Source organism: Tachypleus tridentatus, chromosome 13, assembly GCF_004210375.1.
Source record: "Tachypleus tridentatus isolate NWPU-2018 chromosome 13, ASM421037v1, whole genome shotgun sequence".
NCBI classification, from domain to species: Eukaryota; Metazoa; Arthropoda; class Merostomata; order Xiphosura; family Limulidae; genus Tachypleus; species Tachypleus tridentatus.
This window is the reverse complement of record NC_134837.1, coordinates 66,752,108-66,779,084: the sequence shown is the minus strand read 5'-3', so window position 1 is coordinate 66,779,084 and position 26,977 is coordinate 66,752,108. Positions and strand designations below refer to the sequence as shown.

Here is a 26,977-nt window from a genome sequence, read left to right as displayed (position 1 = left end):
TACTGCATAAAATTAAAGATATATTTGGTACCTAGATAGATGGCAAAAGAGCAAAGCAACTGTATAGTGATAACCATCACTCTCCAGAGCATACTGATGTAAAGCTGAACAATGAAGCTGATAGTATGCATGGGAATACCCTTTATACAGTTTAGTACAACCATACTGGCAAGACATTGATCTTCTTGGCACTAGTAAGATGTAAGTTGCAACAACAGGAGGCTTCATCAACACTTAAGGGGAATAAAACTGCTGGACAACAAAGAACCACATGGTGAAGCTAGGAAGAGCAGAAGATGTGGAATTGATAGTACAGTATACAATGATAAGGCCACTGGTAACATCGACAAAGGAACTCCCTGTTATCTCTTGTGAAGCGGCTGGTTTCGACATAAACGTCAATGTGACCTCTGAGGCTGTCACTTATTATATTCAAATCATCTCACCTGTAGATATATAAATATTCATAAATAAAGTGGGTTAAGTTAGAAACTAACTACAACTGTGGCAATAATCACAATTATGTTTGTATAATCAACTGCAACACGTTCTTTTTCTATCATAGATGCAGTAATTCATAGTAACATAGAGGTTGAATACATTATATTAAAAAAGAAATTTGAAGCTAAACATGTACTGTTCATGCCATCATATCCATAAATCTTGACAAAAGACTTGCTGAGTAGTTTCCATCGCAAAAGGTTCCATCACAAAATTGTTGTCCAAAATACATACTACTTACAGACAGTGAGACTTTTTGATTATTTTGTGTACTGTTGTCTGGGGAAAAGCAACTACTTTTACCAATGACATACGTTTTTGTTGATTTTCAACTGCTACAAAAGGCAGCACTTTACTTATGGCTGTGGTAGGACTTGTTGCAGGCCCATTTCTGGATGGTCCTGGTATGCCAAGTTGATCCATAATTCTTTACAATATGGGAATACAATTTCTATTTAATGGTATTGGAAAATACAAATGGACATCTGGAAAGAAATGAGAATTATTCTCTCCATTCTTTCTAACTACAGCAGAAAAACAATTTACACCGTAAAATCCAAATTGCCTTTAGTTGCAGAAAATATCTTTATTAAAAAATAACATGTTTATTAAATAAATACCCAAGTTTTATACATGTCTGTTTATACAAATTAAACACCATACTAAATTGTTTATATAGGTTAAACATCTCACTCTTTTATGACATCATTACACTATTAACTTTGTTTCTGAATTTTGCACAAAGCTACACAAGGGCTATCTGCACTAGCCATTCCTAATTTAGCAGTGTAAGACTAGAGGGAAGGGCAGCTAGTCATCACCACCCACTGCCAACTCTTTGGCTACTCTTTTACCAATGAATAGTGGGATTGACTCTAACGTTATAATGCCCCCATGGCTGAAAGGATGAGCATATTTGGTGTGATGGGGACTCAAAACCCGCAACCCTCAGATTACAAGTCGAGTGCCTTAACCACCTGACCACGCCAGGCCTACACTATTAAAGTTAAGCACTTTGTTTGCTGTGAGTACAGTTAAACTCAATATATACAAAAATATAATTCGTGACTGATATCTTAATTATGATATACTGGATATTTCCTTAGAATATATCAGTAGAAACTAGACAATGATACAGTAAGAACTAAGACTTCTTGAACCTACATGTTTTTCTGAGGTAAGAAGTATGTAAGAAATACTTGGTTAACTTAGTACTATACATTTTGATTTACTTATAGAAGCACGTTTATTAAAATTATAAACAAACAAAATATAATACTGATTTCTTAAAAATTCAAGTCATTTTCTTTGTACAAAGGTTTTTTAAAATTTGTTCCTTTTAGAACATTTTGTCCTGCTGTAGTACTGTTATCATTGTCAGGTAAAATAAGGACAAATTCTATGTTCCCAGAAGTTCTTGTCGCTGTTGTTCAAGAAGTTTTTCAAGATGGTTGGCTCTGGTTTTTGAGGCTTCAAGTTTCAAACTGAGTTGGGAGATGACAGTTTCTTTTTTACTGAGGGTATGTCGCACTCTGGAATAGTATTAAGGACTTTAATCATAAAAACGTAATTCTAAATGTGTCATGGAGTTGGAAATATTCAATAAAACAGAAACTGTATTTTCTTAGAATTAAAAAAATGAAGCAACTTGCCTTTCTTCTTCATCAAAATTCTACAACAATTTAATTTAGTATGTCAAAAGTTTTGACAAATATTAGGAAACTTGGAGATACAAGATATAAAATATTTCTACCTGTATGCAAATTAACAATTCTTACGTAATTTTGAAAAATTAAGCTTCAAGAACACAAAATAAACCAGACTGCTCATAATTTTCTTGTACACAAATCATCATGTTTACAGCCTCTATAGAACACTTGCTATTTTGATATGTTAGCAAATATAAACAAAATTTGTAATTGATGGTAAACTGTAAATATGGGTAAGAATATATTTCTATTGCAAGGAAAATAACAAATTCCAGTATTCAATATATGTTATTGTTGTTTTTTTTGTGTAATTGTTACTGGCAGATTATTTCACAAAAGTTTTATCTATCATTGTTTATTTTATCCACAATGTTTCACCATGTTTGCCTGGCATCATCAGGTGGCATACAACTGAAATTAACAGAAATTAATTTAAAAAGAAAATCATATGAGAGACAAAAACAACAGTAATATATAAGCATGTGACTGACCAGTTAATAAATGACAAAATAATTTTTCAATAAATTGTCAAATTTAAGTATAATAAATAAAGCTTGTAGGCCTAAGTCTAAGTATTGAAATATATTTTATATACAAAATAGAAGGGAATTAAAACAGATATAACTCAATAACTTTGTACTTATGTTTTTTTATCAATAGGGCTTCTTCATAACTTTTAACATCAATATTTTATGAAAAAGAAAACCTCGGATTTCAGTTTTGTGTACAAAACAATTTCCCTCCCTTGTTAATAAAGTAATTGTTTCTTTTGAAAGTAAGTCATAAACTGAAATAAAAAAACGATTATTTTAAAGATGTTCCTGTCACTTGAATTTTACTATTCCTCTCAAACAAATCTGGATAAAAAACAGCCAGAGAGTATAAAATTAGCACTAAGTATAATTAACATTTTTATCTGGAAAACTGCAATCCTAAAGGTATACAAATAACATTATGTAACAAAATGTTTACTTTTTCTTGTTCCTGGGCAGAAAGTGTTATTTCCTGATTGCTTATGCCTAAAGAAAATGAAAAAGATCTATTTTGATATTCAAACTTTACTTTTGTGACCTGGGAACATTTAATGAAAACATGATGGAAGACTATATTTGGGCCTGATACGTGAATGTGATTTATTTACATTACAGTTGCAAATTTCGAAGAACTACTCACTTCCAAACATTTTTGTTAATTTTTGTATACCTTCAGTATAAATATATGTAAATTTTGATTCATATGTTGTTCTATTCTTATGTGAAAGTATATGTGCAAATTTGCCAATTTTTACATAGAAAATAGGTTAATTTCTAAATTTCGTTACTCAGGTCACAAAAGCAAAGTTTGAAGGGAATAATGTCCATTTTCTGTTTTTACAACATAAGCAATTAAGAAATAACACATACTATCCAGGAACAAAATTTGTGTTACATAGTGTAATAATATTTCAGGAAATATGTAGACAATCAAATGCAAATTCTGTTATATTGTTGAGACTAACAGATAACTTCCTTGCTTGATTATGAGAAACTTGAAATCTTTAACTAATGTTTTTGAACACATCTACGAAGGATCATTTTTTGATTATTTTTACGTAAAAGTCATCAGAAGAGAAGACAACATTAGTAGATGAAAAATAAAAGAAACCCTTTTAATAAAAAAATATAACCCAATTCTTAACAAATACAAAAATATTCATACATATCTATTTCTATTTCCTTCTATCATGTGTGTAGGACATTTTTCAATACTTACACACTTTAGAATTGCTTAGTCACACACTTGTATATTACTATTGTTATACACTCATGTGATTCTTTTTTAAATTAAATTTTGTTAGCTTTAAATTATTTTATACCACTTGATAACACCAGGTAAACCTGGTGATATGTTGTGAATGAAATAAAAGTTTTACTGCATACAACTGATAGAAACCTGTGTGAATTTCAAAACATAGTTCTTTCTAATATTTAATTAAACTTTTATTTCTTATAATATCAGCTGTGTGGTAAAAGTACACCTAAACTTAAGGAAACACAATGGTATCAAGAGTACAAAGCATGGATCAGCAACAGAGTAAAAATATTGTACAAAGAAATGTAACAAAACTGATGCATGTTATGAGACTAAAGTTCAAATTCACTATAGTATTTATTTTTAATTTATTCTTTGCTCTAATATGAGCAGGTTTTCCATGAAACATGGTCAAAGCAACAATTAAGTTGACTTTGTTTCAAAAGTATATTTGTTCCTTTGTTGCTTCTAAAATGGAAGAATGCTACTCATTATAACATGAGGTGTAAGGATGTTGATAGCAGTGTCCTTCAGTGGTTGTACAGATGATATCTATAGGTTAAAGCCCCATGAAAACTAAGTCAACCTCGGAAAATATAAAGGTTTCTTGCAAACTAAAGAAGGTTCCATTTAATCAATTTGGTCTGGAATGTTATTTAGCTAATATTAGTTGGAATTTCATCCTGAGTTAGTCAGTCTGGTCTGGAATGTTATTTAGCTAGTATAATATAAAACTTAGTCTTCAATAGTAAGCAGTGAGATCCAGTAAAGATGATCGTAACAAGTGAGTAACAGCAAGTACACAGTCTGTGTGTGTGTTTAATGAAGGTTGTTTGTTTTGTATTTCACTTTATGTCTAAACTTGTTACTTCATTTTACACCAACTCAGTAAGAGATTTAGTACTACTCAATAACCAATATCTTAGGTGAATTTACTGTTATCTAGCAAACCTATCTAATATAAATGTGAAGTTAATACCTGGATTTACCACACTAGAAAACAAACAAAAACTTAAAAATGTTAGTATGAAGAGAAGTTTTGAACAAATCAATGTATAGGAGGTATATTTCACACTTCAAATGAGAGTAAATATTACACCTGTTATCAAGCTCTTCTAGAGTTTCTTCATTACTTATTTTTGCAAGTTTAAGATCTAACACGAGCTTCTGCAACTCCTGTTCATGTAATTGTTTCTGTTGTTGGATTTTTTTGGCCAATCCTTCTTTTTCTTTCCTCAGCTGCTCTAGATCTGCAGAGAATTCCTGACGTATAATGTCCACAACATTTTCTCTCTCCTTCATGAAACTTTCATTCCTCTATAAAATAAACATACTATTAAGAAATGCTAAGTAAATGAATGGTTTCTCAGTTTAATGTCACAAGTTCACCAGACCAGTGTTAGACAAATTAACTACAGGAATGTGAAAGGCAAACTGCTGTAGGCAGTAAATATAGTTTAATTAGGAAGTTAATTAGTCAGAAATATGATTTTTTAATGATTTAGTAAGTCTCGAAAATACATTTTCTTTCCTTTTGTCCATAAGGCAATGCCCCAAGCAGGCTTACTCATATATACATTTATTACTTATTCATCAGTTTATTTCATTGTGTGCTGAATTTAATTCTACCTAAGTTCAAACACAGTTCAAAATGTATCAAGAAAAATATTTGATAAAATATAAACAAAACTTTCTTGTAACTAACAAAAGAAAGCAAACCATCTTTTATTAAGACCCTGGTAATGATGGTTATTTAACTTAATATAGCAATATTTGCATTTTAAAACATAAAATAATAATTTTTGAGTTTATCTGAAGCACGAGAACATAATAGCAGAAAAGGGATTGCCAGTGATTTCCAATTATACAAATATTCATGCACATATATCATTTTTAAACCTCTCCCTTAATTATTCACTTACAGACTTGTTGTATACTGTATATTATCAACATGATCCACATATTACATCATATTGGGTAATCTTATAGTTTTTGTGCCCCTTACAACACTTATGCAAAGAGGAGCTGACAAACATATCTGAATTAAATAATTAATTTCCTACATAAGGGTCCTCAGCACAACTTTAAGAACTTAATTACAGTGTTCATGACATTTAAATCTAAATTTTTTGTCACTCATAAGATATCAAAAATTTTGTAACCAACAGAGTCATGGACACACATACAAATTGTTTATTACACATTAGGCTTAACTACACAGCTTACAAGTCCAATTGAAAGTACTGCTGCAAAATGGTCATTTAAGAACTGCTGAAATTAAAGGATGTTAGAAACTGTAAATCAGAATAACTGCTTAAAAAGGTATAATGAGGTTTAGGGATAGAAGTTAATATAAATAGGCATGAAGTCTTTATAAGAATGTTTCTTTGGGCTATATACAGAAATATAAATATAAAATGTAAGTAGGCTGAGTGGTAAGAAAACCAGATTGTGGTTCTATGGTTGATAGTTTGTTATTGTCAAAAAAAATAGAAATGCACCCTGTACTTCTGAGTCACAGGTATATTAAAAAGTAATGTTCATATACCATTATTTGGTTTGACAACAGTTGTCAGTGGATGGTGTCAACTAACTGCCTTCCCTCTAGTCTGCCACTTTAAAATTATGGATGGCTATTGCATATATCCTTTGTGTGGCTTTGAGAAAAATTGAAGAAACAAATACACATACAAAACCAAGGTCTCAATAAACGATTATGTTTATGGTTAAAGGGTTTCTTAAGAACAAATTGATGAAATAAAACACTTCCATACAGTTCATAAAACATTTGCTGGTTATCAGCACATAATTAATTTCTAGATAAACATCTTATTAATGTGTAGTTTTCTGGTTGCCTAACCTTTTATAAAGAGCAGAGATGCCAACCATTACAATTTTGATGTATACATTATGACTATACACTCATACAGACAAATATCACGACTTGTTGCAACTCCCAAATTATTATATATTATATAGGCCTATAGAATAAAGTGATAAATTGTTCCCCCAGGGCTTGAAAGGGGTGAAAAGAAAATTTCTTGTGAGATACAAATAAAGTTTGATAATAAATAAAAGACATAGTCCAAATTGCTACTTGCGATAATCATGTTTGTGCTTGAAATAACAAAAAATATTTGTATCTCCGACGTCTACCAATAGTTTGAGTGTGGTGCTTCTCCATACTGGGTACGTGGGGGTATCAATAGTTACGTCATCAGTGTTTGTCAGCCAATCAGCGCTCGTGTAGATGGGTATTTCTCGTTTTCTAAGCGGCATAGAAACACTAATGCAATCATTTACAAGATGGAAAAAAAAGAGGCCTCGTTCACTATACTGTCTTGTTTCTGACAAATCTAAAAGGGCTAAAACTGTGAATCAAAAATTTAGGAAAGAGTATAGTGCAAAATATCAGGTCATTGCATCAAAAGTCGGTGACAGTCATGCATTTTGTACAGTTTGTCACATCGATTTTTCTGTGGCGCATGGCGGAATAAACAATTGTTCCAGACATAAAAAATTGGCATCTCACCAACAAAAGGCTGAAGTGAAGACAAAAATGATGCAGGTAACGACATTTATGAGTAAGAATTCAGAATATGAAAAAGAATTTGGAAATAACTTTTTTAAAATTTATTTATTAAATACACAAAACACAGTCATAAATGAGCAATCTATAGCAGTAATAAATAATAATAGTTATAATAATAATATAATAATAAACAGCTTAGAGACATTGGTCAGGCCTACTAGCTGCAAATGATAAAGGGCTCTGTCTACAATTATTATGCTCAGTCATTTGAAATAGTTTGCATCTCTGAAAGAGAACATAAAAGACTGTTTGGATACCTGTTTTAATTCTAACATTTCTGTAGCATTATACTTGACTGTTGACTCTAGTTGAAATTTTTCGTCTTCTAACTCAGTAAGCTGACATTTCACTTTATTATATTTAGATAATATTGAATTCTGTGATAATTCCAGGTCTTTCACTTTTTCTTCATACTTTTGTGTCAATTTTCTGGTAAGAACCCAAAGATACAATGTGTTACTAGTTATACTATATAGACAAAATAACACAAAAACATAGTACAAGTTTATGTTCAGAAGAGAATATAATAATTTATAGTGTATTACTTTAGAAGGTTACACTCATACTCAAAGCAGTGTTTAAGGTATGACAAAAATGCATAATAAAAACATACATTAGTAGTTTTAACAAGATTCCAGAATGTAAACTGACAAGTATGAATATACAACCCAAAGATCTCAGGATAAAACAGTGGTGGAAATTGACAAACACTGGTACACGACCTAAAGATCCCAGGATAAAACAGTGACGTAAACTGACAAACACTGGTACACGACCTAAAGATCCCAGGATAAAACAGTGACGTAAACTGACAAACACTGGAACACAGTCTAAAGATCTCAGGATAAAACAGTGGTGCAAATTGACAAACACTGGTACATGACCTAAAGATCCCAGGATAAAACAGTGATGTAAACTCACAAATACAGATACACAACCCAAAGATCCCAGGATAAAACAGTGACGTAAACTGACAAACACTGGTACACAATCTAAAGATCTCAGGATAAAACAGTGGTGGAAATTGACAAACACTGGTACACGACCTAAAGATCCCAGGATAAAACAGTGACGTAAACTGACAAACACTGGTACACGACCTAAAGATCCCAGGATAAAACAGTGACGTAAACTGACAAACACTGGAACACAGTCTAAAGATCTCAGGATAAAACAGTGGTGCAAATTGACAAACACTGGTACATGACCTAAAGATCCCAGGATAAAATAGTGAGGCGAACTGACAAATACTGGTACACAACCCAAAGATCCCAGGATAAAACAGTGATGTAAACTGACAAACACTGGTACACAACCGAAAGATCCCAGGATAAAACAGTGATGTAAACTCACAAACACTGGAACACAGTCTAAAGATCTCAGGATAAAACAGTGGTGCAAATTGACAAACACTGGTACACAACCCAAAGATCCCAGGATAAAACAGTGATGTAAACTCACAAATACAGATACACAACCCAAAGATCCCAGGATAAAACAGTGACGTAAACTGACAAACACTGGTACACAATCTAAAGATCTCAGGATAAAACAGTGGTGGAAATTGACAAACACTGGTACACGACCTAAAGATCCCAGGATAAAACAGTGACGTAAACTGACAAACACTGGTACACGACCTAAAGATCCCAGGATAAAACAGTGACGTAAACTGACAAACACTGGAACACAGTCTAAAGATCTCAGGATAAAACAGTGGTGCAAATTGACAAACACTGGTACATGACCTAAAGATCCCAGGATAAAATAGTGAGGCGAACTGACAAATACTGGTACACAACCCAAAGATCCCAGGATAAAACAGTGATGTAAACTGACAAACACTGGTACACAACCGAAAGATCCCAGGATAAAACAGTGATGTAAACTCACAAATATAGATACACAACCCAAAGATCCCAGGATAAAACAGTGACGTAAACTGACAAACACTGGTACACAATCTAAAGATCCCAGGATAAAACAGTGATGTAAACTTACAAATACAGATACACAACCCAAAGATCCCAGGATAAAACAGTGATGTAAACTGACAAATACTGGTACACAACCCAAAGACCAGACATTATCTAATTTAAGATACTACTTTACATACATAATTGTTTAACCTGTACTCAATGATTTATTTCATTATATTTTATACATTTGTGGAATTTATTCAGTTGTATATTGAAAAAGAATACATTTTCCCACCATAGTTAATAGCAGCAGAATTATTTTGAAATATTTTTAAAATACACAACAGTGACTGAATTCTATTGCATGATAAATTAATTTCTGGTTAATTTTTAATGTTTTAAATATTAGACACTTTTTGGTAAAATTTTTTCTTCGAGATAAATGACAAACCAAAATCAAGAATTGCAATATCAGAGAATACAGAAGCTATTACCACATTTTAGTATTTGCTTGACTGTGTGCTTTATTTAAAAACTATAATTAAAGTAAGTAAGTTTCAGATTTCTTGAAACAAGCTATACACTGAGATTACAGAAACACTGAACAAGTACGACAGAACATTTGATGTACCTGAGCTTTACCTCTGCTGCCTGTTCACATTCTTCTTTAGTTAACTTAACCTTTTCTTCAAGATGTTTTGTCACCATTTCATTTTCCACCTCTCTTTCTATTTTAATCTGTTCTTTAATATCCTTTTCTCTCTTTCCAAGTAATACAGCAAACTCTTCATTTTTTTCTTTCTCCCAAGCATCATGCTTCTTATCTAGTTTCTCTTGTAGTGCCTTTATTTTAAACTGCATTGAAATGTTACACATATTATTAATGTCTTCTGATGAAAAGTATGTAAAACGTATATGTATATCTGAACTAAACCAAACTATTGAATCCAATTCTACATAACTTAATGAGTAGAAAAAATGTAATGTCACAAATCAATAAAGCATAAGATGAAAACAAATACAGACGAGAATGCACTGAACAATCAGTTGAATGATCTCGCTTTTAACGACACGATTCAGTTCTGTGCTCAGTGATGTTACCTAATGAAGTTTGGTCAGCTATGAAAATTGGTAGTCCTGATGGGTGTACCTAAATATGGAACTTGGGGACTTCAGTAATAAATTATTTTCAATGAAAATTAATATGTGTTACAAATTATGAATTGAAATAACATATATATGAACATTTTTAAATTAAAAATTTATCCAAGTTTTTAGAATTAATACCCACATAGTTCTAAATATTAGTCTTAAATTTATACACCAAGCCAGCATAGTAGTGGAGCATCATATGTTTATCACCTCTTTAGTTAAAGTTAAAACCTTCCTAAACTGAAAATGTATTTTTAATAGACACATTCTTTCACAAAAAACTTTCTTGACTAGTACTGCCCATTATCAGTGCAAATATTTTGCCCACCACTAGTCTTGTAACTCCCACTTCTTTTTTAATGTCAACATTTAAATAATTATGCAACAACTCTTCACTAATAGCAGAGCAACACAACTCCTGTATTAATTAGCACTGTCTCTGATAATGCACTTGTTAATTACTTTGAGACTGTCATAACTAAGTAAACTAAATCACACTGAAAGGGAATTGTGAGAGAAATTAAGTATTTATCAGAAATATATTTTCAGTTTAGGAAAATGTTAACTTCCAATACCATACCTTCCTTCTTCACACAAAAAACTGGAATCCACAGTGATAATGTGATCCCCCTTTATGAAGCACCCTAAGATCATAAAGAGTTGTAAGGAACTGAAAACGAATATACTAGGGTGAGACTGTACCATTTCTGAGCCAGCTATATTCTTTGCTCTTCAGGAATATGCCACCAAAATGTAATGGGTGGGAACACGAAAGGGTTCCAAACAAAAACATAGCAGTAATGGGATCCATGGATGTTCAGTGGTGAGATCACAACATGTGTTAAATGAGAATTTGACCTCAACCAACAGATGGCAGCAACTGGAATTATACATCAGGTCTACAGGAGTAAGAGGGTTCACTACCTTCCACATACAAAATTGGTAGTGTAGAGAAACATACTTCTGTACCAAGAACCAATCTTTTCATGTGCCCACCTCCAACATAACTAAAACCTGATCAAATGGGAACTGACATCCAGCAGATGGTAGGAAGAAGGAGAGTCCAAATGGGTCTTTAACTCCAGTCCAAAACCTGGTAGCATTGGGAATGTCTCATCCAGTCCATGATGGGAAGAGGATACCCAGTTTTAAACAAGCATGAAATAATGTCTTGTACAGTTACAAATGACACCAGACATAATCCAGCAGACAGGATTCCTAATGGTGAGATTTGAAGGGAAGGAAAATGGGAAAGAAAGCAGAAAAACTCTCCCAAGCAGCTAAATTATTGAGCATAAAGGAACAATATGAAAAAAGGACAACACAGAAATTATGAAACATGGTGAACTTTGATTACAAACACATTAGAATGAGGGTATCCACATGCCAAAAACAAGAGGAACATAAACTTGAAAGAAAGGTGATATAATAAACATGACAACAAAGGTTCAAATGGAGGATTATTAAGAAAAAGAAGGACAAAATTGAGGTTCCAATTTGGGAGAGAAGCAGGATGGGGAGGACAAGTAATGGTGAATGTTGCAATGGAGAATATTGGGAGAGAAGCAGGATGGGAGGACAAGCAATGGAGAATGAATGAAATAACAAGAATGTACAGGATAGTGGAACAAAAAACCAAATTCAGTAAACCAAATGGTGGAAAACAAAGCTGCTTTATAGCTTCCCCACAGAGGAAACTGATTGGCCTCTGTCATAAAGCCATGTAAAAAAAATAGACAAGTGAGGAATAGTAGGCTGTGAAGAGTTATAACCCTAGCTTATGGACCAACAGCAGTATATATACCATGAATGTTGGCAAACAGTCAAAGAGAAGAGACAAACTGGAAAAAAAATCACAGAAGCAATGCACCTGGAAAGTCCTGACTGTCTAGCAATGGACCAGACAAAGTACATGTGTGAAGATGGTGTGCAGGTATGGATGAATAATGCATCCTGGAGTGAGGCTGATGAAGGCATATGGAAGACAAAAGGCAGAGGTGGAGGGATGTGTGTGTGTGTGTGTGTAAAACCAAAAACTGTTGCAGAAGTAGAAAGTTTGCCAATACAGAGCCACCAACACAGAATGGTCTGATCTATCAATATATGACACAATGAAGAAGTTAAATAACAGGATACGCATAGAAGTAACAACCTGTCCAATAGTAACTGAGATTATCCATTGTTTCCATCTGCAGATGAGTAACAGGAGACCAAAAATGAGAAGCTGTATACTGAGATAAGATGCAAAAGTGTCCAAATCTGTTGCTGCTAATTAACCAAACTTTCACTAATTTCTTACAAGTAAGAACAACAAAAAACGTCCAATGAAACCTGGACCAGCTAGAGTGAATGTTTCTATATACTTTTATCACAAAAACTAAACTAAAATTCCAATAATGCATAAAGTATATTGCTGTATTTTGAAAATAATAGTATAAGAGTCCACAAGTTTAATATTTAAAAAACACAGGCTAGATACCAGATAAAACCATTTATGTTTTTAACAAGGGAAATTGTATGTGGAATGACTTACTAATCAGCAGTAGTAGTGACCATCATTTTATATTTTATAAGAGTTTGAAAAAGAAATTAATAATTTATTGAAAAATAAAGGGTGAGTTTAAGTTTTTGCTTTACTCAAAGGTGGGTGTGAAAGGACAACCAAAAATAATCAAATAATCCCTTGCTGTCAGTTACTTTTAAGATCAGACATTAATAAAGAACTAAGAATAATAGCAACCTCATGGTCAATCTTTAATTTTTCTTTTTCTTGAATGAACTGGTTTTGTAAGGTTACAATTTCTTCTTGCTTTCTTTCATTTAATTCTTTCAGTTTTTGCAGTTGTTCTTTCTTTATCCAGCTAATCTCTTGAACCAGTTGTTCTTTTTCTTCTTCAAAAGAGCAGTGGAGTCTTCTTCTGAGCTGTTGATACGTGGTCTCTTCTCGCTCGAGCTGTTTTTCAAATCTGTCAGTAAATGCAAGTAAAATAAATCAGTGTAAACCACAAGTATGGCTAACCTAGATTGTTCATCTATTTTAAACAAAAGTGTAATTAATAACTTGGATATATGAAAAGGATAATTTTTGTGTTTTATACTTCATATTGTAAATATATTTGATCAAATAATAAGCTCTACTCTAACCATTTATAAATTTATATTATTCTGTTTCACAAGAGAACAAACTGGTATTATGGTTTATTATATTAAAAAAAAAGGTTTTATGCTTTAGATACAAAATTATGGATTTAAAACTATTTTAACAATTAGCTTGATCAGTTGAGTTGAAGAGCAGATGGTAAACATCACAGTTCACTAAAGATGTCCTGTCTAATACACAAAATGATTTATTCTAAAACATTGTTAAAATTAATCAGTTGTTATTAAACATATAAATTAGAACACAAAAGCCTAACTGAGATATTCTGATCACACTGAGAGTGAGTTTTAAAGAAGAAAACTGAAACCCAAAGAAAAGTTGTTTTTTTATTAGAATAATGTCTTAATAAAGTGATGCTTCATGTTTTCACGTACATTTACAAATCTGAATATCTTTAAACAAAAAGGTTAATTTAGTCTGTCAAATGAATATTCTACAACGATGACTCATTGGTAAAGTACTTTATATGGACACCTTTCTCGTGCTAGCTCCCGTTCTTGTAAACAAGCATCCTCTTTCTCTCTACTTAGTTGTTCCCGAAGTTGGTCCATTTTATGCTTATAGTAACTTGAGATTTTCTCTTCCACCTGGATTAACTCCATCTGGTGGGCTTCTTTCATCTGCTCTAGTTCTTGATGATGAGACTTCATAAGTTGTTTAATCTCTGGTTCAAGTCCTTTAACTGTCATTTCCTTAATAAATAAAATAACCAGAAATTGTCTTTATCTACTAGTAGTGATAGTGGCTAATAAACTACATCAGAAAGGTTATTTTTTATCTCACAAAACAATAAAGGGAGAAAACATCTTCAGTACAATGTAGGAAAACAAGCTTGAAATGCATATATACAAATAAGTGGTAAACAAAATCTTGGTTTATAAGTAATAAACTCTATACATCTTTACAGGAAGACATACATATTGTGTTAAGTTCTTTTTTAACATGAATATCTACAAATGTTTTTATGGAAAAGAAAGGTGTAATACAGATAAGTGTTGGTTTGTATTATAAATTGATATATTTGAAGTCTTGGAATACATCAAAGTTCATATTATCCATGGTTAGAATATTCTATTACCATATGTGCCTTTGGTACATGAACAGTATAAGGTCACAGTTAGTTAGAAATCCATGATAATACTAAGATAGCCCATTGTTTCCAACTTAATTTCCATTAAAGTTAATTAAAATGTAATTTAAAACACTTAATTTATTTCTCATGGTCTTACCTTCTTCCAAAAGAATTTCAAGACATGTGACAGAGACTTCAACATGTAAAACATGTGATTTCTACAAGCAGTATATTTTTCTTTTATACCATGTGATGGATCTTCATTCTGAACTATTTTTTAAACAATTTTTTGAATATCTATGTATTAAGGCACTTGATAAAACTGAAATAGAAACCCTTATAACTCGAGTGCTTTTGAAAGGCCCACCTTTTGAAAGCTCTTGGGTTATAAGGGTTTCTATTTCAGTTTTATCAAGACTTTTTGGACCTATGTATTTTTAGCACTTTATGAATATACTAATGTACTTGTTCATTTCTGTTTTGGTTTAGGGTTTCTTACATTCACTTAACACATTCTTAAAAATTAATGTATTTTCCCATTGCATTAACTTTTTATCTTCCCTCAGTACACTACTGATTATTCAGGTGTTGCTAGATACTCAAAAAATATAACTATTACACTTTGTCCAAAGACAAATCTTTCTTTGTACTTCGTATGTGTATATTCAAAATAAAATCAGTTTTATGCCCTATTTTAAATAAAATAATTAAGTTCACAACAATTAACAAACAAACAAAAGAAAAATGTAATCAGTTGACTTCAATACATTGTCTGAAGTTATTTCATTGCCCTCACGGACACGTCAGTAGTCATGTTACACACATAAACTGGGCCAACACTAAAAACTAAATGAAAACAGTAGTGCTCCTCTAGTGGTGAAGTAGTGCACAATACATAGTTACTTATAAATCACATATAAGCAGTAGCAATACATTTCTGTGTTTACCTTTATTCTCTTCTTCTGGTTGCTGATCCATTTCTCCCTAGTGATCTTCTCACTAGCTGCTGCCAGCGCTTTAGTCTTCTGGAGATCTACAGCATGTCTTATGACACAGAAAATAATATGTAAAAGAAAAACACGGAAAATACATATTAGTGACAATATACACAACAATTAAGAGAAAAACTACAGATACTATGTACAGTACATCTAAATAGGCAAGTTATATTGTAACCATCCCAGTAAAATAATTATCAAACTAAATTCAATGAAATAATAAGCATAAGTAAGTGCACAAACCTTGAGTTTGGGAAGAAATATTCCCAGAAATTAGAATTTTATACACAAACAAAGCTGCAATATTTAAATTATCAATAAGTGGATTGTTTCATATAGTTATTTACTCAACATACCAAACCTACTTACAATTCTAATGGATATGTGAATTAAAATATATGAAAAGTTCAATGAACATATGATAAATAGGGTTTTATTCATCCAGATACTTATTTAACAAATACTTTCAGCTGTTGTACAGCTTCAATAGTAAGTGTCTACAGGAAGTGAAGCATTTAACAAACACTTTAAGCTGTTGTACAGCTTCATTAGTAAGTGTCTACAGGAAGTGAAGTATTAAACAAACACTTTCATTTGCTGTACAGCTTCATTAGTAAGCATCTAAATGAAGTGAAGTATTTAATAAACACTTTCAGCTGTTGTACAGCTTCATTACTAAGTATCTACAGGAAGTGAAGTATTTAACAAACATTTTCATCTGTTGTGCAGCTTCATTAGTAAGTGTCTACAGGAAGTGAAGCCTAAGTATTGTCTCTTTAGTAAAGCCTGGTTATCATCAACACAAAGTGAAGTCTGTTTGTCAGCTACTCAGTATACTGTGGGTGTCATCTCTACTCAAGTAAAGCATGGTTATTTTCTACTCAGTAATGCCTGGTTGATTTCTACCCTTTAATGTGTGGTTATTGTCTACACTGTGGAGACTGGTTATGGTCTACTTCAGTGTAGCTTGGTTGTTATTCTTCAGTAAAATTTAGTTACGATCTAATAAGTAAAACACAGCTATCCTTCTCTCCATAAAGCTTGGGTATCATCTAAAAGTTAAATATTTTTGTACACGTTACGACGATTCTCAATGAATACATGTGCAGTAAAATTTTGAGATATACATAAAAGTTTATATAATTGATTTTAGTCAAGATCAGAAATGTTCACTGTTAACTTGGTATATTTATCACAAGTATATTTCAAAGTATCTTAAGATTCTGAGGTGTGTGAGATAGCACCTTTAACACTACTGTCCAACAAATGCATGGATATTGAAAGAAACAATAAAATATGTATTTTCTTACCTTTCAGCTTGAGCTTTAATCTTGGCAGCATATTTACTTTCACTACTTTTCAAAGCCAGTAATACTTCTTCATACTTTTCTGTCAATTCTTTCTTATCTTTAATTAACTACAAAAAACGAAGCATTGGGACATTCCATTCACAAGTAAATCAAGAATGACTGAAAGATTTCACTTCTCTCTTGAAGAAAAACAAACATATGTTCCAGGACTATTTCTAATTAACTAAAGAAATAGTCATAATGGACAATAATATGAAATCAGAATCTCATACAGAAAATTAAAATTCTAATGTTATAACAAAACACTAATTGTTATGATAATGAGTTGTATTGAAACTTTGATAATGTATGTAAGCAACTGATTTTAAATATCAGTACTTCTCAAGTAGCTCTAAAAAAACGTTTCAATACCTGACTATTAAAATATCACAAACAATTCACATTAAATGTGTAATATTTACAAATGAACATTTAAAAAATATTTGAAAGAAATGTGCAACATTCTAATAAACGTTTGCAACTAACTGTTAAGAAATGTGCATTATTTTAGAAAATCATTTTCTCATTAAAAGAAAGAAGAGAGAGTAAAGATATTATAATTTTCATTTTCACAGACTCTGTATACTCTGATATATAATATAAAACACTGTCTTGTGGTAATTATCATATCATGTGTTGCCTCTCCAACTCTTTATGGCTTTTACTTAAAACTGATACTGGGAAACCTACAGCATCACTAGTACATAAGCTTAACACAAACATTTTTCCAGAGTGGATGAGCCATACCTGGTCTATGAATGTTTGATGCCTCTGTACTGTAGCATCATAGTGTTGCTTCTGAAAGTCTAGTTTTTGTTTTGCTTCAGTTTCTAGGTCTTTTGACTGCTGTTTCAGGATATCTTTCTGGTGAGTCTTTATAGCACATAAATATATTTTAACACATTTGTTTAAAACATATCTCACAGATAGGTTTGACTGACAGAAACAGAATATCCCACATACTCACCTGTCTGGTTTAGAAACAGATTAAAATGTACTGAGAGCTACAAACAACAAAACATCAAGTAACAAAATAGCCAACTTAGCAACTAATCAGTTTTCTCACAGTAGTCAAAGAACTAAAACACCATCTATAAAGCATTTACTTTGTAGAGAGATCAGAGTTTACTCCCAGATTAGAGTCAAAGGCACTAAAGTTAACATTTTTCTAACACAGAAAATATATTACCAATAGTTACTTATATCATTTTATACAAAACCCTATAAGCATTGTTACAAAGTTTTTAACTCAGCACAACAGACTATATAACCAATCAATTCTGAGCCATTTAAGAACATTTACATGTCATTTGACTACTCTCCATCAACAGTGTTGTGTCACCTATGTTGGTGCAGCTAATTCTGTCTGTTATTCCTGTTCAATGCTCACTTTCAAGAATTGGTAGGCTCTGGAATAAAAACACCAAGTAGAGAGAAAGTGTGGGAAGTACTTATCAGAAAAACATTTTCAGTATAAGAAAAATGTTAACTTCTGATACAGTCTTACCTTCCTTTAAACAAAGCTAAAATCCAACACTGCAAAGGAAGATGGGCTGGTTTAGGCACATAACATTGTAACCAAGCAGAAAGCAACTAATCAAAATGAACGGGTTTTCTACAATATGGTACAGTCCATAGTGAAATATTAAATGAGTTAGCTATGTATATACACAATCTCAATCAGATGGACAAAGGTACTATAACTCATGGCTAGGGCATGTGGAACATGTTACATACACTCATCAACCCAACCATAAGTAACTAGAGTGTCATATATCAAGCAACTGGAATTATGAAGAGAAAGTTAGCTTACAATCAAAACCAGACAAGCTCCCAAAACCACCACAGGATCAAGAAGTACAATAAACCAAACCTAGTGTTATGAGTTAGGGACATTGCCACAACTCAACTGTAAGGACAAGGTAATATATGTAACCAGTATTATAAATAGAAATCTTAAGACACTTAACAGCAAATTCAAGGAAGAGACATTCTACATTTGGAATTACGAGGAGGATATGGAGCTTTTGCTCAATTGTATCAACATTGTATGTATGTTTTGTTGTTGGTATTATGAGACATAAAAAGTATCCCAAACTTGCCAATAGAGCAGAGAAAGAAAGTCCTGCAACTGGAATTAATAAGGTGAAGAGCCTCTATTGCACACCACCATAGGAACAAGGCAGTGTCATTCCAAATGAACTATTACAAGTAGGATCCTGTATTACTTGGAACTGCTATTGATCTGGGAAAAACATCCAGGGAAGATGGAAGAAGGGAAACTGACTTTGTCCTCTTCTCACTGAGTTTATAATCATGAGTATGTATGATGAATTAAATTTCTGAACTCACTCAGGAAAATAAATGTCCACGGTCCACCACCCCAGAGAATGGGAACTGAAAAGTAGTGAGGACTTCCTTGCTCTGCAAGAGAAAGGGGAAGGGGGAGCAAGTGCAGTAGAAGGTCTGAAGGAATGTAACACCAAAGAAAGTGAAATATATGTCTGTGATTCTCTATTTTGTAAAGATGGGCAAAAATTTCCTTCTACTTTACACATGAAGTCCATGACTGATGGTCCACCACTGAGTGAAACCTACTGCAATCTCTCTCTCTCTACACACATACATACACCACAAGGTATGCCACAAATGGTCTTGTGGAACATCATATCCCTACAGTGAGAATTATAGACCAATCAGTAAATAGTGTGAGTTTGAAGTATAGCATACTCGACCAGGCAACACTTACCACAAAGTGGAATCCCATTATCAGTGGTATAAATGAGGGAAATTGAAAATAAACACATAAATTAGAGGAAGTGTTAACTCTTACCCCAGTCAAAATTGATGTGTGTAGAATTGCCACTGGAGGGAGACAATATCTACATAAGGAAGATACAGCCAGACTGTACAAATAATTAGCAACAAAAGTTGCTGAACAATCTCCTCCAAGGATGGCAAAAATTAGCAGTCAAAGACATGATGAATTTTATGAGAAGAGAAACTGTGGAAATGAAGACCTTCCAAAAGTCTTTAGACCTAAAGGGTTGACAAACCCAACCAGTCAGTGTGATAAGTACAATGTGAAAATTGACTTCTCACTTTTATCAAGTACCTCATCCATTCTGCATCCAGTAGCATTTTCAAATATAATGGAAATTTTCATAATGGTGCAATACTGTTGGTGGAGACTAGTCACATGTTATGTACATGTTCAAAAATTGTGCAAAATTGATGGGGTATATAGACTGGAGCACTGAACGTAAGCAATTTTTTGCAATTATTAGAAGGCAGAAAGAAGATCAATATAGCTTTGTTTGAGGGGTGGTAAGATGAAAAACATCATTTATATAGCAGACAATCTGTAAAGAGATCATAATTTACACACAAGTTAAGAGTCAAATAAACTAAAACACCATATACTGCCAAAATGTCCTAGGAACTAATCAGGTCCTATTTTATGTCACAGAATATTTTTACATATCCACAAAGATCTATACTTTTGTTCTATAGCTTTGTGGATTTCTCCTGTAATTGCTGTTGAGATAAATAAAACATACACTCATAAAATAAAAAAAACCCTCAAAAATTAAATATTATTGTTATAAAATACACAAACTTGAGTCACAAAATATAAAGAAGATAAAAACCTAGTAACTGTGATCTGGTTTTCTTAAATAAAATAGCAATATTTTACATTTTACTACATGTGTAATAAATTCAACAAAATTATAAGAATGCAAGAGCATTACATTTTAATACTTTATTAAATCAAGATTTTCCTCATTGATGCAACACCAAAAAAAGGTGAGTAATCAACTGAAAAATGTAGAAACAGATATATGACTGTACTTAACAACACTACAGTAATGATTGGATTAAACTATGTTCATTAGAACAAACAAGCTTGCATTAAATCATATTTTTTCTTCTACATCTTTCAGCCAACATAACTATTTTTATAATTTAGTTATTCATCATGTTGTTGTAACTTTAGTAATTAAAAGTTTAACACTGCATTATTATTTTAATTTTTTCAAAACTTTTTGTGCAGGGTCATTGTGACAAAGGTGCAGGTTTTAGGGCTCTATGTTTAGGGTCTCACTAGGAACCACTGGTCTAAACCATTAATTTACTATGATTTCAAAGATGGACTGAAATCTAGTGTTTGTTTCTTATGAAAGTGGCTAGGAATGGCTTAGTGTGCTAAGCTGTAGATTGAAAGGTCCAAGGTTCAAACCAAAATATGCCACTGAACATGCTCTGTACTTTCAATAGTGGGGCCATTATCATTCAAATACTTTGTTAAGACTAGACATAGGAACAATTGTTGTTGATGACTGATTGTCTTCAGTAGGCTTGTTAAATCCATAAGATAAATAAAGCATTATTGAGGTTAAAAATATCAAAAGTATCTACAGATTCAAGTTTCTATAAACCATTATACTTACCAATAACTTGTGAAGAACTTTAATTGTTTTATCTTTCTGTTCTACTTCTGTTTGAAGACCCCACAGCTTCTGAAGATTTAAATCTGTTTCCATATTCTTCTGCCTTGTTGCCTCTGTTGTCTTTGAACCAGAAAATAATCAGAGAACAACAGCAATAACATACGTTTGCAAACTGATGTACCATAATCAAATATACCACAATGAGGAGGAAAGCACTGCCTTGACTTTTGTGCACTAAAAATAATTACCTTTTGTTTTCAACAAGAAAGGAAGATTGATGTGCGACCAAAAATCAATATAAATTTGTTACAACTTTTACAGCAAAGAAGATGTTTTGGTTAAATGAGTGTGATACTTCAACAGTCGGTACAATCATACACAAGTTTCGACTGTATCACAAAATCATTTGCTTTTATTAAGACCTGTATACTTGATGATGATATCACAAATGAATGAACACATTATACCTGTTAAAAAAAATGTTTTCCTTGTTTTGTTTGTTTGAAATTAAGCACAAAGCTATCTGTGTTCTGCCCACCATAGGTATCAACACCTGGTTTCCAGCATTGTAAGTCTGCAGACATGCTGCTGTACCACTGAGGGGCATATTCTTCTGTACTGTAAAAGCTGTCTTTAACAAAAAAAACAAATATTTATAATAAGTAAGTAAATGCTAATGAAGCTATTTGATACCAGTTAGTATTTGAACAGTATCTCATTAAAATACACAAAAAACTTCATTTTTTGAAACCAGGTCAGGTCAATTTGGTCAACAGAAACAAAATGGCTGACATTTACATTTTGACCAAGAAGGTGGCTCTTGTGTACAAAATATATTTTTGTACATATAAGTCACTTTAGCAAATATAACTACAATATGAGACTTTTGTCTAGATTATGATGCTATATGGATATTGTAACTTTTTACAGTACTTTTATTGAATATAAAAACAATATGAAACCCACTACTGAAAAACAAAGTAAAAAAATACCAAAATGCCAAAACTGTAGTTTTAAGTATTTGAATTAGTTTGTAAAAGGAAACAAATCTCAAGCTCATGAATTGCATAATTCACAACATATTAAAATATCTATACAATATGTGTTGATGAGGGGGTTAAAATGTGGAGGTCAGAGTTTAAGAAACCTATGTATAGGTAATGAGGCAAAAGTTGAAGGGCTGAAATAAAGCAGTCAAAGGTCACTACACTTAGCAAACAAAATAAGACAAAACTGTACATTACCATAACTATATAAGGTGAATTTTAATTACCTTATTTCCCGGTATTGAAGACGCACACCCATTTTGATTAGCTAAATTTTGAAAAAAAAAGAAAAAAAGAAGATAAACATAAGAATAAGGTCGCAGCACTTCCACCAATCTTACAAACATGTTGTTTTGGATTGTTTAGTGATTTACGGTACATAAATCCTCTTACCCACTTCTTGTTTTTTGTGAGCTGTATGCTTATCATACCTATCTTTGAAAGTGTATACCTTATATTACCACTGAAATATCTGTATTATTACCAGTAATAACATTATTCTAAGCCTGAGAAGTTAAAAAGAGTGCTGGTATTACAACACTATATGTACGGTGATCTGTTCTTGTTTATTTATTTGTTATTTAATACTAAGTAACTTATACATTTCATTCTGGGTCATATAGAGGGGCTTGGATCATTGTCTAGTATCAAAACACTTCTTCTAGACTTAGGTTTAGGCCTGTAAGTAATGTAACCTTAGGCCTGGAAGATGCAGGGTAAAGTTTTGAGACTTATTTTGGAGAAAAAAATAGCATCTTCAATGCCGGGAAATATGGTATTTAAGAAGTATTTTCACGTATGTAACATTGTTTTTATTTTGTTACAAGATCTATAAGCCAAGAAATTAATGAACCTCTGGGATCATAAAGGTCACTCTGAATTACAATGTTGTTATAGAGCTAGTTTTGGTCTTTATGTGTAGTTATTATCTTTTTCATAATGTATTTATATTCATTTTTTATTTTCTCATAATCTATTTAATTTTGATTGAGATAATTTCCCATTTCTGATTTATATTTGTTTTAGCCTAATTTGTAACAGGTATCAACAAATCTTTGATCATTCAAACACTAGAAATGATCCCAAAAGTATTTCCAGATAATATTAATTTCATTTTAAGCATTATAAAACATGCAAAAAACATAACAAAGCCTTACACACAAAAACACTTTTTATATCACATTCACAATACTGAATCTTTTTGCATTATGCTTGCATAGGTTGTTTGACCTTTGACACTTACATTTCAGCTCCTCCTTATGTTGTATTGTCGAGATATTTTGATACATCATGAAATACACTATGCAAGTGTTTTATGTTAAAAACTAATTTGAACACTCAAATCTGTGGATTTGACAATATGGTGAATTATAAGGAAATTCTAGTTGTTGTTTTTTAATTCCATTTTTTTATAAATCCATAGTGTAAAATTTGAAAATTGTAATTTACATGAAATTCTTTTACAGTTGGTGGTCAGATATGCCAAAGTATATTTTTGTTATTACCTTACTTGCATATGTTCTGGACAAAATGTAAATGCTCAGCCTTTTGGCTCTGATGACCCTGCCGGCTTGAAATTGATGTCAAAAGATTTAATTTTTTACATGTAATTCAGTCAGAAACTTGTTGAATACTGATCTTACCATTGTTTGTTGTTCTGTGGTACAAAATTCTGTTTAAGGCACAAAACATGGAAGAAGTGTCTTGAAAAGTAAATTATATGTCAATCATCTTTCATCATCCTCCTCCAATGAAATTTATACAAGCATCAATAAAGTTCAAAAGTGTTCTAGCTGTATGAGACGTATTACTTTAACAGCAAGCTTTGGGTAATAATTTTTTTCTGTATCTGTTTTACATCTACTCAAACTAAATTGCCTGTACTGAAGAAAAAAAGACCACCACCAAAGATAGAATTTAAAATATACACAACTATAAATGATGGAGTATTATATATTATCATGGAGAAAAGAAGCTGGATTACTAAATCTTTTTTGGACCACCCTATTTCAAGTATTACTACTCAGAATGACTTCAATTTCATATTGCTATATGAAACTTGTTGCTCATTCATAACTACAGATGGTGTTTTAATCAGCACTTTGAGACCAGATGGAGAAATCAATTCATTATTGTGCACTTGAATAAAATACAAGGAAATAAATAAACTAATTACAAGTTGGATTAAAGTTTAACTATCATTTACTATAAGATGTTTCAAAGTTTCTTCCATCTGACATTTATTAAACATTGAAGTGTATATATGCTTGGATACATATATGTAGTTTTTTAGCAGTGAGTATATTAAATGTAATAAAGACCTAACAAATTACATCCTTTCTTAGCAATCATGCAGAATTATTTATCCTAAATATAATTCAGAGTATGGCTGTACCCGTCAATGTTAAACTGTAAAAAGGAGCCCAAACCCCAATAAATATTATATAAACATAACTGTTATAAAAGGTTTAACTTTATATCTGTAGTATACTGACTAAAACTGTAATGATAAGCCTTAAATAAGCAAAACTACAGTCCACAACAGAAGGTACAATGAATCAAAAAATGTATTAGGCACAGACTATACTTTCAGGTTTACCTTTAGTGGAAACAAATTTGTAACATAACATAAAATTCTGTTTTCAGTTTAAATTTATTTTATAACTGTAACATATATATTGCTTGAGCTGACAAAGCCAAATATTAGTTTTGAGCAACAAATGTGCAGAAATGACATTTTCAAAATGCCTTACTTTTAATTGGTTCTATATTGACTTCTAGTAATTAAAGTGCATAACAGAACTTCAGATTCATATCGTTTGTAACACACTGCTGGTAAGGAGGCAGTAATTTTATATCTATGAAGTCTTACAGTGTTTACAACTTTAGTTATAAAGTGCAATCCCTCTCTGAAAAACAAGAACTAGGAAATGTTGCATTAAGACTAACATTATTTGAAATGTTTAAACTTGTAACAAGTTAATTCTCAATGATGTCTTTGAAATCATATCACTGTTCATGTGATGCATCATCACATTACACTGCTGGTATTTTTAATACTGTATTACTATACATAGTTAAAGAAACCCAAAGAAATACAGAAATATCTAAGCAGAAGCAAATTAGATTGTATAACATTTGTCTCTTACCTCTGATGACTGGATTTCACATTTTCTCTGCTGATCTTCCCTTTCAATGTCTTCAAGATAAGCAACAATGCTTCTACAATATAGAATTATAATTCCTTATTTCATTATGTAGTGTAGGTATGTCAACTGACGTTCAATGAAGACATTATAATGCTTCAAAAACCATGTTACAATGTACATTATCTTACAAAGGATAAAACATGTTTTTAAATGTTTTATGTATGTCTGTGTGTGAAATTATTCCATCATTGGCATTAGTACCTAAACACCTGAGAGTAAATGTATGACCAAATCTGCACTATTTTAATAAACAAGGTGTGATATTAAGATGTCTAGAAAACTTTGACCAGTGGTTATAAGTCTGAACATGCTTAAAATTGAACTTTAGCTAATTCTGTGGCAGTTTGCATGGGTTACTGGTCTGTGGCACTGGTTCTGTGGCAGCCTTCTAGGGTTACTGGTGCTGTGGCATGCTAGGTCTGTTGGTTCAGTGGCAGCATGCTTGGTCTACTGGTTCTGTGGCACCATGCTAGGCTTACTGGTGTTGTGGAAGTATGCTTGATCCACTGCTGCTGTGACAGAATATTTGGTTTACTGGTTTTGTGGCAGCATGCTTGGTCTACTGGTTCTGAGGCACCATGCTAGGCTTACTGGTGTTGTGGAAGTATGCTTGATCCACTGCTGCTGTGACAGAATATTTGGTTTACTGGTTTTGTGGCAGCATGCTAGGTTTACTGGTGCTGTGGCAATATATTTGGCCTACTGGTTCTGTAACAGCATGCTTTTTCTACTGATTATGGAGCAACATGTTTAACCTACTACTGGGTGGGATCAGAAGTTCTACAAAAAGTCTTTAAGAAAAGCAGTTATTTATAGTTTCAAAAAAGTTTAACAATTGAGCAGTATTTTAGGCAAATTATTATAGTATAAATAAACCTAAGATAACTTATGTACATATAACACACTAGATAACTACATGGTCCCCAAAAGTAAATAAAACCAAAGTTATAATTTTCCCAAATGAAAATATATTTCCAACAGGTACTTCCCTCTTATCATAAGATTACCTTTTCTTGTTTTGTACTGCT

The 26,977-nt window shown here is 32.1% G+C and overlaps 1 protein-coding gene across 5 annotated transcripts in view; it reads right to left on the bottom strand.

The window, feature by feature from the left end:
• Positions 1 to 1,072: 1,072 nt before the first annotated feature.
• The window catches only part of LOC143237479 (centrosomal protein of 131 kDa-like), a 28,492-nt gene continuing 2,587 nt past the window's right edge, over positions 1,073 to 26,977 (bottom strand). The window contains exons 4-15 of one of the 5 annotated variants that reach the window (XM_076476769.1): positions 25,890 to 25,962; positions 22,968 to 23,008; positions 21,695 to 21,814; positions 17,991 to 18,116; positions 17,205 to 17,311; positions 15,844 to 15,940; positions 14,299 to 14,516; positions 13,405 to 13,630; positions 10,144 to 10,367; positions 7,851 to 8,022; positions 5,101 to 5,318; positions 1,073 to 2,033 (exon numbers count right to left, since the gene is read on the bottom strand). In XM_076476769.1, coding sequence (XP_076332884.1) covers positions 1,901 to 2,033; positions 5,101 to 5,318; positions 7,851 to 8,022; positions 10,144 to 10,367; positions 13,405 to 13,630; positions 14,299 to 14,516; positions 15,844 to 15,940; positions 17,205 to 17,311; positions 17,991 to 18,116; positions 21,695 to 21,787 — 1,614 coding nt within the window. In that variant the 5' untranslated portion in view covers positions 21,788 to 21,814; positions 22,968 to 23,008; positions 25,890 to 25,962 and the 3' untranslated portion in view covers positions 1,073 to 1,900. Of the gene's footprint in view, positions 2,034 to 5,100; positions 5,319 to 7,850; positions 8,023 to 10,143; positions 10,368 to 13,404; positions 13,631 to 14,298; positions 14,517 to 15,843; positions 15,941 to 17,204; positions 17,312 to 17,990; positions 18,117 to 21,694; positions 21,815 to 22,967; positions 23,009 to 25,889; positions 25,963 to 26,977 lie in introns of those variants that run through there. The other 4 variants (XM_076476766.1, XM_076476767.1, XM_076476770.1 and 1 more) reach the window with 4 other exon arrangements.